This window comes from Hyaena hyaena, unplaced genomic scaffold (assembly GCF_003009895.1).
Source record: "Hyaena hyaena isolate Hyena2069 unplaced genomic scaffold, ASM300989v1 scaffold_122, whole genome shotgun sequence".
NCBI lineage: Eukaryota > Metazoa > Chordata > Mammalia > Carnivora > Hyaenidae > Hyaena > Hyaena hyaena.
In genome coordinates, this window is record NW_024080754.1 from 3,566,750 (window position 1) to 3,580,501 (window position 13,752).

A 13,752-nucleotide genomic window follows, 5' to 3' on the forward strand; every position below is an offset into this window, starting at 1 on the left:
TGAAGGGCCCCATATTTTAGTAAGCTTTAGTCTTGGCTATCGGCTGTAAACTTTTTGTAGTTTGTCCTAAGAGTAATAGCATAATAGACTAGATGGCTCAACACATGAAAAACAGTGTTTTGGTAATAATAGTGATTCTAAAATGTCTTCAGGGTGGATCTGTAGGATAATTATCACGTATAAAAGACATTTTTTTTTTAGTCTTAATGTGCTGTGAAAGCCAACGGATGATGTAGCTCAAATTCAGTAAATTAATGAGTTGTTTTCTTCAATAAGAGGTCCTGTCAGAATCTGAATAGAACCTTTGAAGAAGAAGAAAGATGTATATTTATTTGGTGGATAATTACTTTTAGCATTTATGGTATATTAGAGGTTAGGGGTCCGTATTTCTTCTTTTCTGGAACATTTCTTGAGAAATTAGGAACGAATATGTTTCTAATACCATTTTGGCCTCAAGGAAAGGTAACGCTGAAATGAAGGGAACTTAGTTTTTTTTTTATTTAATTTCAATTAACTAATTTATTATCTTAGAGCGAGGGAGCATGAGTGGGAGAAAGGGGCAGAGGGAGAGAATCTCAAGCAGGCTCTGTGCTTAGTGTGGGACCTAATGTGGGGTTGGATCCCATGCCTCTGAGATCGTGACCTGATTGAAATCGAGAGAGATACTCAGTTGACTGAGCCACTCAGGAACCCTGGGAATTTAGCTTTTTAAAGAAAAAAAAATGACCAAAATGTATTTCTCTTAGATGTTATCAAATGTTCATTGATGTCAACTTACAGTGATCAGATATTAGGATATTCACGAAAGCACTTGAACTCAAGAGTTGACATGTTCAGACATCATTTTGTGTCATTGTTTTGGTCTGTTGTGATGGTGAAGAAGTACACCATCACAATAGACCAAAGTGTTTTACGTCTTATGGTGCAGATTATACTATTTTATTAAAAATAAACCTGCTTTAGGGTGGGTGGGTGGTTCAGTCAGTTAAGTGTCTGACTCTTGGTCTTGGCTTAGGGTCATGATCTCATGGTTCATGAGTTTGAGCCCTGTGTTGGGCTCTGTACTGGCAGCAGACTCTGATTCAGCAGATTCTCTGTTTGGGATTCTCTGTCTCCCACTCTCTCTGTCCCTCCCCTTCTCTCTCTCTCTCTCTCTCTCAAAACTAAATAAATAAATTAAAAAAAAAATCTGTTCCAGCCACATGTAGCTGGCTGCTCTGCCCCTATGCATACTGTCATCTCCAAACACACCAGTGAGTGGGCCCTTCTGGAAGTTGCCCCTTGCCACTCTGTGGTGTCCTCGAGCAGCACACCTTGAATATGGTCTGTGGGCAATTGGCATCAGAGTTATCTGTGAGTATCCCTTTAAAAATATATGTTCCTAAAAAAAATACTAGAAAAACTAAAAAAAAGACAAAACCAAAAACAAAACAACACACATTTTTTCGTCCTACCCTAGAGCTGTGGGATGGGCCCAGAAGCATGTGTTTCATAAATATTTTCAGGGTAAATTTTCATTTACACTAACATTTGAGAGCCTCTTGCACTAGGACAGAAAGGTCAGATGGAGGCTTTAGAGTCACACAGGGGAAACTCTGCCTGGCTACTTGCAAGGCAGCTATGCTCACCACTATACCACCAACGCAGGCCTCTGCCTGGCTACTTGGCAGTTATGTGGCTTGGGGAAACTGTTTTACCTTTAATGCCCATGATCCCTTGTTGAGTATACGGAGATAAGGATAGTATCTCCCTCAGGACTGGCGCAAAGGTCACATGCCATTGTACTGCTCAGCACATGCTCTGGGCCCAATGAATGTTAGTAGTTGTATTTTAAATCCCTCTTCTTTCTGTGAACATCTGCTAAGCATATTAAATGTTGTACGAGTTATAGGAAATCAAAGATGACTGAGATACAGTCCTTGCCAATAAAATGCTTATATTCTCACAGGGAGAGATTTATGCGTCCTCATGTTTTCCTGAGATTCATCTTCCTCCCCTGCATTCTGAAAATGTCAAGCTTTCAGAAAAATGGAAGAATGCAGTGAACAGCCTCATGTGGATTCAACAGTTATTTACATTTGTCACATTTGCTTTACTTCTCTGTTGGTCTTTCTGGCCAGGTGTGTGTCCCTGCTCTGGTTGTGTGGTCTGTCCGTCTTCGTCTCTCTCCTTGTGCATCAGTTTTGGTCTCTTTCTAACCACAGTTGGTTGATCTTGGTCCCACTGTCTTCTCTCAGTCGATCTCTACTGCTCTGCTTTCATTTTCTGATTCATTTAAAAGCTACCACATAATGACATTTTACCTCTAAATACTAAAACCTGCATCTCCTAAAAAAGACATTCTTACATATATTTATCACATATCTTTACCAATATTTTTATCTTACCTGAAAAATTAATAGATCCTCAGTATTATATATACTCCCTATTCAAACCACCCTAATAGTTTCCCAAATATATTTCATATATATGCGTTTTAAAAATATTTCCTCCAAACTAGGGTCCCTTCATCATAGAACATTTGGTTATGCCTTTTTAGTCTTTCAGCCTCGGACCCCCCACCTCCCTTTTAAAAATCATTATAACTTTTTGAAGAGTCCAGGCGAGATTTCTCATAAAATGTCCTACTTTTAGTGTTTATCTGGCTGTTTCCTCTTGGTTTTAACTCATTCCTCCATTCCTTGTATTTCTCATAAACTGTGAAAGTGTAAGTTGTTGAATTGAGATGAGACCTGAATTGATGTCGTATCCTTCCTGGCACACCATGTGGCGGGGCACGCTCTGTCCGGGTGTCCCACCTGAGCAGATGGGATTGCCAGGTCGTTTTCAAGATTATATATTTTTAGCTTCTGTAATTGTCAGTAATCTGTGGCGTGTTATGTGGGCACGTTAGGAATAATCTCATCCCTGCAACTCCTACATTTTTTGTCTTCTAGCATAGATTGGTGGCCTTTATGGTGGATGTTGGTAAATAGTGACCTTTCTAATTCTCTTGTTCCACTTACACACATGCTTGCTACTCCTCTTTTATTTGTATCCATTTGTTTGTTTGGTATTCCTCTTTTAAAGAGGACTTTTCTTCCCTCCTGTGCTCCTTTAGTATCACTGTGGACTCTGGGATTAATTTTTTCCCGATTTAATTTCTCACAGCCGTAACAGTCATTAGTCTTTTTGATGTTGGTATTTTTTCAGAGTTGGCCCGAGAGAGCCCCCTCAGGCTAGCTGCTGTGTCCTTTTGACATGACCCCATTAGTGCTTCTGTGCTGCCTAGAATAATCTGTCACAGGCTCACGCTGTACTTTGCATGTTCCAAGATTTGGGATCATCTTTCTCCAAAATTGCCTGGTTTCGTTTAGCCTACTTGCTGCTGGTGTTCCTCCTTCTGGGTTCTTTGAGGGAACAGAGCTGGGAAATGTGTGTGTGTGTTTGTGTAACCTTTACGAGTGCTTTCAGTATATGCATGTACTTAGGTAAATAAAAGTAAAAAAGTATAATAGAAATCACGAATCATGTAGGTGTTTTCAATCAACCTTTAGCAGTATAGCTCTTGTCTTTGCTTCTATGTTTGTATTTTATCACTTTCCATTACAGGGAAAAATCTTGGCTTTTAGTTATAGTAATATGTTTACTGTTTGCTTTATGTAAATATAAATTTTTATAATGTAATGATTACATGTATGTAAGTATAAAGCAAACAGTAAATATGTTATTAAAATAATAGTAAATATAATTATATATGCTAATATAAAGCAAATAGTAAATATAAATATTATAGTTATAATAATGATTATGTTAAGAACATGTAATCATATATATATTAGTTACAAAATTACAAAGTCAATATTACTATTAACAAGAAGCAGATTAAATAAAATTAAAGATTTCTTTGCCTTTTTTTGTCCTTAAATATATTCCATAGTGGGGCACCTGGGTGGCTCAGTTGGTTACGCATCCAACTTCAGCTCAGGTCATGATCTCATGGTTTGTGGGTTCAAGCTCCGCATAGGGTTCTGTGCTGATAGTGCAGAGCCCTGGAGCCTGCTTCAGATTCTCTGTCTCCCTCTCTCACTCTGCCCCTCCACACCCCCATGCTCTGTTTCTCTCTGTCTCTCAAAAAGTAAATAAACATTAAAAAAATTAAAAAATAAAAATATTCCAGGGCGCCTGAGTGGCTCAGTCGGTTAAGCATCTGACCTCAGCTCAGGTCATGATCTCATGGTTCGTGGTTTCGAGCCCTGCGTCGGTCTGTGTGCTGACAGCTAGCTCAGAGCCTGGAGCCTGCTTCGGATTCTGAATCTCCCTCTCCCTCTAACCCTCCCCTGCTCACGCTGTCTCTCTCTCTCTCTCAGAAATAAATAAAACATTAAAAAAAATTTAAATATATTCCATAGTATTGAAATTTAAATTTTAAAAGTTATTTGAAGTGATACTTTTCTCTATGCTAGCAATTTGATGTACAGTGTAATTAATGTTTCTGTTTGTATTTATTACTGTGATTTACTCTTCACCTTCTTCCTGTGGTGTTTGAATATATAAAACATTGATACAGCTCAAAAGTTAAAACTGTGCTTAGAAAAAGCTGTACTCCAAATGCCTTGATCCCATCTGCTCCCCGTACCCTATCCATAACTATTTCCTATGGGTAACTCTTTTTTATTAGTCTCTAATTTTTTTTCTTGTGTTTCTTTTTTAAAAGCAGATAGTATTTTATGTTTCTTTTTCTGACCCTTTCTGCTACATGAACAAATTCCTTATGTACTTTTCCGTATTTTCACTCTTTTCACTTAAGAAGTGATTTCCAGGAAATATTTCTCTGAGTTCCAAGAGGCTGTCATTCCTTTTACAGATCTGTATATTCAGCTGTGCCGGTGGCGCGGTGTCACTCTGGGGTCATACTGATGGACATGTGGGACGCCGCAGTGGGTGACTGTGCACGTTGTTTTTTCATGCTGGAGGGGGTGTGTCTTCAGGAGAGGCCCCTGGAAGAGGGGTTGTCGGGTTGGGGGCAGATACGGATGTTACTTTGTTAGATATGATTGGGTTCTGCTCTGCTGGGGTTGTAGCAGTTTGCCTGCCCCCAGCCCCAGCACCAAGTTTGTTGTCTGCTTTGGGTTCTTTCCAGGCTGATAGGGAGAACTGGTATCAGGCTGGCTTTTACTTTTGTTTCTCTTATGAGTGAAATTGAGCATTTGTACTCCTATCTGTAAGGGCCACTTGCATAGTTCTCTGAACTGTGTGTTCAGAGGTTTTACATCCTAAGGAACCACTGATCACCATTTGTTAGTAGTGAGTACTCTTTAACCTCAGACATTGTCACTGTCAGCTAGCCCTTTTGGGGCCAAGTTTCTTTCACTCTTTACCTTTATTGGATGAGTTCTATTTAAAATATTTTTTAATTTCTTATATTTGAGTGAAATTTGTACACTAGCTGTTGAAAATGTGGATTTGGATGTAAATTTGTTGTCATAAAAAGCAGCACGGTACCAGAACACCAATTTTATTTTTCTTGTAGATCTGTGGTTAAAGCCACAGTACCTCAAACTTGTGCTTTGTACAATTGCATTATAAGAAAATTAAAATATATTGTAGAAATAGGTAGCTGGATGCTGGTAGTGAGGTGTGTTTTGGAGGTATCTTTAATAAGATATCATAAAGTGACTAAGTTGAGTTACTCTTATTTAATGATCAGTTATTTTTTAAAATATTTGTTTATTTATTTAGAGAGAGAGAGAGAGAGAGTGGGGAGGGGCAGAGAGTGATGGAGAGAGAATCCCAAGCAGGCTCCATGCTCTCAGTGCAGAAATCAACAATAGGGCCTGAACTCACAAACCATGAGATCATGACTTGAGCTGAAACCAAGAGTTGGATGCAACTGAGCCACCCAGGCACCTCTTAATAATCAGTTATTAAACTAAATACTATTGAAGTAAATTTGTGTTTTAAAATTAGAGTGACCTGGAAATATCAGCTAACTGCCTAGAAACTTACCTGTGTAGGAGTTAAAGTGCAGAGACACAGCTGGGGACTTAATTTATAGAACTAATCATGGTAGAGTTCCAGGTTGTACCTGTTGGTTTTAGTTGTTGTAAAGAAAGAAGCAAGCCATGTAGTATGGGACGTACTTGAAGAGTATAGTCATGTCACGCTTTATTTAGTGGGGTAGAAGTTGGGAGAATGTTTAAGATCATATCGATGTTTAAAGAGATAGAAGTTATAAAATGTTTGTCATCTTTGTAGTATCTGTAGATTAAGGAGCAGTTCTCATTTCTGGAAGAAAGTCCAAATTTTCATTAATTTGCTTTAACCATGTTTAATTTAAAAGACCAGTCACCAGTTAAAATTTCATCGGTCGCTCTTTAGAACAGAGACTGATCCCAACTTTGATAGAGGAGTCTATGGCTGAGTATTGTTGTCACTGAGGGAATACTTATTATTTTCTGCTGGAAGCTTTGTTTCCATCCTCATTTGGACTGGCTTCTAAGAGGTCATAAAAAGAAGTGGGTGCTGATTTCAGTAAATGTGTTCCTTCTTGGATAGGTAGTAGTAGACGCAGTTCTTGGCCTCTAGCCACCTACAGACTCATTTTATCAGAAGCCTACAACTGACAAACTTTCTGCTACCAAAAATATATTTCTCTTCTGTTACCGAGAACAGTGGTCTTGGTTTTACTTATTCATTTGTATATAAAAATAGGTATATTCTTGACTATACCTGTATTTTCAAAACAGAACAGTTGTATGAAGATCTGAACAAACTGTAGAATACTCAACAAGATAAAATTTACTGTAGGACTTTATAGTCCATGCACATTGTCTCAAAATATTAGATGGCCTTGACATACTTAAACAGAAACTCCCAGTAATTGGATTCACATATAATTTTTTTTTGAAAACTTTTATGTAAAACAGTAGCAGCACTTTTGTATAAAGCCAATTTCTTTTTACCCTTTTAGCTATTTTTGTTCCAGAAAGGAATCTATTTAAGAGATGATCATTGTGGATTATCACTGAGACAACCTGACTAAATGTGAGCTCTCCAGGGCCCGCCAGTGGGCAGAAGGCCAAGAGTGTGGTGATAAATTTCACAGGAGAAACCTGTGACCTTCTACCAACATTTATTGACTCTTTATTTATAAATAGCTTGATTATTTGGTTTCCCAGCTCATAGTAGGTAAGCAGCAACGCAGCGGTAGAATAGAAAGGATAAGGTGGGACATTGATGGAAAAAGGCAGAGTAACGAGTGACAGTAGACAGACATGCAGGGACCAGGAAAAGTTTGGAAACATTCTGCGGCAGGCTTTCCTGTTGGGATGAAAAATTTAAATGGTAATAATAAGAGGAATAAAATAATAATTAAGAAACACAAAATTCATCCCCAGGTTCTTCACACCTTAGTACCTCACTCACTAGTAGCTTTCTGACTCTGAGCATGTTAGTCTCTCAGTCCCACCTATAAAATAGATTTATTACTATTACTTAAATCCACAGAGTCCTGGTGTGAATGGCATAGTCTAGACTGCATATTTGAAAACATCTAGCACAATATCTGGGACAAAGTAAATACACAACAAATATTAGGCATAGTTAGAATCCTGCAGTGATTTGAGCTGCAGTAGTTCTGACCAGTGTACTCGTACTTTTCTTTGGTGCTCTTCCGTCTCAAATGTCCGCCCCACATTCGTTTACAAATGTAAATCCAAAAAGCTCTGAAAACATGGCAAGTTTGTCATGCGCTGTTTTGCTGAAAAAAAAAAAAAAAAAAAACGGACACAGACTGACATCATCAGGCTATTGTCAAGTCTGTCTTTCTCCTACTCTGTGCATCATTTGATATTTTAATGTCTTTTATTTAGAAACGTAAAGGTGTTTGATAGTCGGGTACCGCCCCAGACCCTGCTGCAGGGATTACTTGTGCATCCGTATTGCCTTTCTAAAATCTGAAAAATTCTGCGTCCCAAGATCCGTCAGAGTTTTAGATGAGGGATTATGGGCCTGTGGGTTATTTACTAAATTTTTGAATTGAGAGGCAAGTAAAAATCCCTGGTGATCTTATTTAATGAGAGGCCCCAGTAGATACGAATGTTTGGTTTCCTTAGAAATGTCGACTGAGTCACTGAACACACGTGCTTGTATTCTCTTTCCCACCTCTCAGCAAAACGAAAAGGAGAGCCTGCTGAAAGAGAGAGATCACATTCTGTCAACTCTGGGTGAGACGAAGCAGAACCTCACCGGACTTTGCCAGCAAGTCTGTAAAGAGGCAGCGCTGAGTCAAGAACAGATACAGATACTCGCCAAGTACTCAGCTTCAGACTGCCCCCTTTCGTTTTTACTTTCTGAAAAAGGAAAAAGTACTCCTGATGGTGAACTTGCATTACCATCCATCTTGAGTTTACCCGAGGGGCCCCCCGTGGTGGGAGAGCCAGGCCCTCGCCATCCCAGCGCCAAGGGCGGGGGGTCGGCGGGCTGTGCGCCCGGCCCGGAGCCCCGGCTCGCCGCTGCCCCCGAGCAGGCCGGCCCCGCGGACCCAGGTCGGCAGGGGGGTGGCATCTCTGATTTCTGCCAGCAGATGACAGACAAATGTACTACTGATGAGTAACCTCACATTCACTTCCTGCACACCGTCTCGTTCTCCGCTGCAGTTGTGACGACTTCCGAGCATAACACAGCCTCTGGCTCTTAACAGTATTGGCCATTGGCCCCTGCTAGCTTGGCTATTAAGAGAATTCCTCTGAAGCCAATCCTGACTTTCCTTTGATTTCCATGAGGTGCAGAAACTACACATCCCCCCGGATCCTAAAAAATCACTTGTGAAACTGGAGTAAGGCTTCAAAAACTACGTTTTAAAGAATAATCACTATTAGTAGTAACTCTTCCCAGTATGCGAAATGAATTTGACAGTGAAAACTGCAGCGTAACAAAGGTTTAACAGCTTGAAGCATCCGCAGAGAGTTCCTGTAAAGAAGTGGCCTGCAAAGTTTCACAACCCAACCTTTTGCCCTCCACTGGTTTAAAAGGAAATGCTGCCCCCACCCCCCATGTCATGCTGCTAGAGCTCAGCTCTGCCTTGCAGTGGGATGTCAGCCGTCTGGGGACTTGTGTAGAGCTGCAGTGTGAGAAGCGTGGTCGTGCCCGAATCCTGGAGCCTTGCTCTTCCCCCACCACCACCAGGGCTCGCTGAGCCTGCGCTGCGACCCCGGAGCACGTTGGGAATACGCAGGGGACAGAGGCACGTGGTGGCCCCGGGCAGAGGCTTCGGCTGCTCCTCAGTGTCGACCTCGGAAATGCTGGCTGCGTAAACAGCAGAGAAGTGTCATTCCTCCTTTGTTTTTTCTCTGCAGTCTCCACCACAGCTGGGTCCATCATGATCTTTCCGGTTCCTGCCATTCTCGTCCTTCTGGAAGAAGTAGGACTTGGGACACAGTGGCATGAGGGGCCTCCCTGGACTACCGGAGAGCTTCCCCAAATACAAGGCTGTCTGCCTTCCCGCCACAGGTCAGCACCCAGACATCACGGGGAAAGAAAACTGCTTACATTTATCAGTAGTGGCAGTTCATCTTCCATCCTGTTTTTGAAGTCCCGTGGTTTACTTGTAAACAGCATTATTGTAGATGAAACATATCTACACACAGCCGTGCAGGTTTGTGAAATAGGATGGAGCTCAGTCTCGTTCTGTTGTGGGTTTGAATCTGGAAACCAGACTTAATCTTTTTCCCCTCCCCCAAAACTGGTATATAAGGGCACACAAATCACTTTGACTTGGGCATTTTGTAATCGAATCGGTCTTTGTGTTCATTCAATCCTGGTTTAAAATAAAGCTTTTATAGTCTTAGCACTAACGCCCCAACATTTTGCAGTGGCTCTTAAGCCATTTTGGTGTTACAGGCTTGTTTGAGAGTCCGGTATATTTACAGACCATGGACCTTCTCAATGTTTGTGTTTGTTTTTTTTTAATTGCATATATTCACATTTGCAGAACCTAGTTTCAAAGGGTACACATACACAGGAGTAATTTATCATGTTTGGATTGGAAAAGTACTTAATTTCACCAAGAGAAAACTTGCCTGCATACAGAATCTCGAATCAGAATACCTGAGAGAGAAGCTTATCGATTGCATCCCGAGTCTTGTGAAGGACCTATGTAGTTAACGTGGCAGTCGAGCATCCGTCCCACAGGAGTGAGTCTATAGCAAGTAGACCTTTGCCGTGACTGCATATGGGGACCAGAGTTAATATGTATCAAATGTTACCCTTTTCAAAGGGTGGGCGGGGAGGGCGGGCAGATACTGCTAGTATATTTTCAGTGGTTTGTAGGTTATCTCTGCTATTGACTTAGTTGTAAGAGAAAACTAGTTGGGTTTGTTTATTTTCTAGAGGCTTTTATAAGAGTACTTAAGAACTTGTCAGGGAGAATAATTCTATGATAATACATCCCATACTACAGAAGAATTGTGTGTGTATACCTATATATATGTATAGATATATAGATAATATCCCCATGTACCTAGCTCTTTGATACTTGTAATTTAAAATTTTAACTCCAAAATATAAAATAATATAAAAACTTCTCTGGTTTACAAAATGTAAAATCTTATACAAACCAATGGAATCCTTGATTTCCTACCTCAGTGTCCACTCAACTGTTTGTCATATCAATTTGTGTATGTGCAGATGTCACATAACCTTTTGCTTTAATGGCTACTGTAAATAACTGCTTTGAAAGGTTACTTAATATTTTATGATGCAACCTAGTTGTCTCCAGAACTGAACTATGATTTTTAAGACACTTGGTTTAGATTTCTCTCTACATATAAATAGTTTAGCATTAAGGGTTTATTTTGACGATATTCTGATTATCGGCCAAGTGTGATATTTTGTAAAATACAGCATTACTTTTAATAGCCAGCATGTAATACAAGTAACCACACTACCTCATACCTACATGATTTTCAAATTGTAGTACAGAGGGACAGAGAGATAAAAGATTTTATCTTTGTTTTTCAGCCATAAGGTAGGGAAGTTTTCTATATATTGCATAGCATTACACATTTATGCCTATTTTAACATTAACTTCTAAAGAAGTTTTTTTCTAAGAAAGTTTGTTTTGAGGTTTTTTTTTTTTGTTTTTTGTTTTTTTTTTTGAGGCTGCCGAAGACAAATGACAGGATTATGTATATACAGTGTATATCTTTTCCTTCATGCAGAATTTTGGAAAGGTTGTTTTCAGTTTGTATATGGCATATTTACACGATCATTGTTCCTTATTTTATGAATTGGGCTTCTCAGTGCTTGATGTTTTTTTTTTAAAAAAAACTGTTATGTCTAACTCCGTAAAATAACATTACCTTAAAATTGTTTTCATTGTTTGAATTCTACAGCTATAGCAAATAATTTGTTGTCTAATTGTTAAGTTCAAAACAAATATGGTTATAAATTAAATCTTGGTTCTCCATCTGTAAATTTTATAACCTAACTGTAGCTTAATGCTTAACCAATTTTAAATAAGGAACTAAATATATTTGATGCAGTAGACGATACAGGTTGCATGTGGATACTTTGCCACATTAACAACTTGGGGAAAAAAAAAACAAATGGCAATGCTATAATAAATTCTCAGGTGAACTTTTTTCAGTTTTGAAACATCTATTTTGAATCTGTAAATATTTTAAGTGTTTTATTAGGCATGTAATAAACTATTCTTTGAACTCTATTGGGCAGATTGAAAATTTAAAGCCATAATGGTAAAAGGTGGCATACTGATGGTGAAATAAACAGAAATAATAACATCTATTGATTTTTTTTGTATCTTTCATAATACAATTTTCTAATAATGCAATAAAACCACTAAATTTATATACCCAGATCCTGTTATGATTATATTTCATTAAAAGGCAACTTTCTTAGTATTTAATATACATTCTTTCTAATGCGCTTATCCAAATGTAGCAAAAATAAAAAAAATACTAGATATTGGTGATAAATTGACAGGTAAATAAAATCATTTAAAATGGCTTCTATTTGAATGGAGTTGTACATTCCATATCCATTTTCTCCCCTCTCATGTGAATTTACTAATTTTAGTCTTTTGATCAAAATCAGTATGATGCCATTTGTATGAGAGAATCTTTCATATATTATCATGCTGGAAGAAAAATATTCCCAGCACCCAGATGGTTAAGGAAGCACAGATGTTAACTTTGCTGTTGTTTTACTTAATCTCAGTCTTCAGAAAGAGATGTAGGACTTTTTTTGCAAATGTTTTTTTTTTTTTTTTACGTTTTTGAGAGACCGAGACAATGCATTAGCAGGGGAGGGACAGAAAGAGGGAGACAGAGAATTTGAAGCAGGCTCCAGGCTCTGAGCTGTCAGCACACAGCCCCACGTGGGGCTCAAACTCATGAGTCCTGAGATCACGACCTGAGCTGAAGCCAGACGCTCAACCAACTGAGCCACTCAGGTGCCCCATGTAGGGCTTTTTAAAAGGGATACTATATTCTTAATTTTTAAAGACTTACCTACTGCGTCCCCTCAACCAGGTTCCATTCACCTTCCAACCAGGCGTTATAATCAAGCTTTGAGCAGCTGCTCAGAGCTACCAGCGATCCAGAGCATGATCTGGACCAGTTGAGACATAAAAAGGTGGTAGGTGACGTCCACACTGCTGATGGAGGCTGGGATGTGGGACACAGCTTTATAGCTGCTTCGCCCATTGAATTCACTAAAAGCGAACTCTGGAATGGGCAGACTTAGAATTTTTAGGCCCGAGAAAGCTACCTCTGAGGGATGGTTTCTTCATGGACTTAAGCTCTTAGTGCCAGCTGTTGACAAGCGCCCGAGGCTGGCCACACCTTTCCCTCCTTGGGCCCCAATGAGAACGGCATCTGGGGCAGCGCCCATAGCACCCGTGCAACCCGTGGCGTTGGCCAGGCACTACTGGGGAAGAACTGGAACCCGGCTACACTCTAGCACATTGGAATCTAGCTGACTTGAAAGAGCTGGAAAGCAGCAGGTTCTACCCTTGCCAGGTGTTCCTGAAAGCTCTGTGAAGAGTCCTTTCCCCTGGAAATGGCGGGGGCGGTGCCTGGAGGCCGCCCGCCGGGCTGAGGGCCTGCTGCCGGCAACTTCGTTTACTTCATGCCACCTTGCACCCGCTTTCTCAGTCCGCCTGTGGTCCACCAAAGGGGTCCTTCTTGGGGATGTTCCTGCCAGTTGGATTTAAGTTCACAGGTGGTAGATTCTAGAAAGTGGGCATGGATGGACAAGCATTGGGGGGAAACGGATACAAGGATTCTCTCCATCTGCACTTCCTATCTCAGATATCACTGGGTGTGGACTACAGCCTTTCGGCTTGCGAGGTGCTGTGTCCTGGGAATAGAGCTCAGGGATATCTGCTCTAATGGCTGGAGATCGACAGGCTTTCAAAACAGGTGGCCCAAAGGCTGTGATAGTCTTGTGTGTCTCCTTATTAACTCTGAGTCACTTTAGACTCTTGGCATCGGGCCAGCACAACTTCTGAGTCCCTGAAGGAATGACACTGTCTGTGAGGAGTGACCCGCACCTCTGCTGAGGTTTTCATGCCTTTTCCTCGGGCTCACTCGGCCTTTTCAAAGGCCCAACGAGGGCAGTTGAGATTCCATAGAAAGTCACATTCCGTGAGTAAAACACCATAAGGTCCATGAACCTCCAGATTCAAAATACTTACAGGCTGATCTAAAACCCCTCACCCAGGCCCCTGCTCTACTGTGAACACTCACC

General features: G+C 40.3%; 1 protein-coding gene across 1 annotated transcript in view; it reads left to right on the top strand.

The window, feature by feature from the left end:
* Window positions 1–11,860, top strand: part of BACH1 (BTB domain and CNC homolog 1) — a 45,626-nt gene extending 33,766 nt beyond the window's left edge. The window contains exon 5 of the mRNA XM_039237288.1: window positions 8,153–11,860. Coding sequence (XP_039093219.1) covers window positions 8,153–8,596 — 444 coding nt within the window. The 3' untranslated portion in view covers window positions 8,597–11,860. The remainder of the gene's footprint in view (window positions 1–8,152) is intronic.
* The last annotated feature ends 1,892 nt before the right edge of the window (window positions 11,861–13,752 follow it).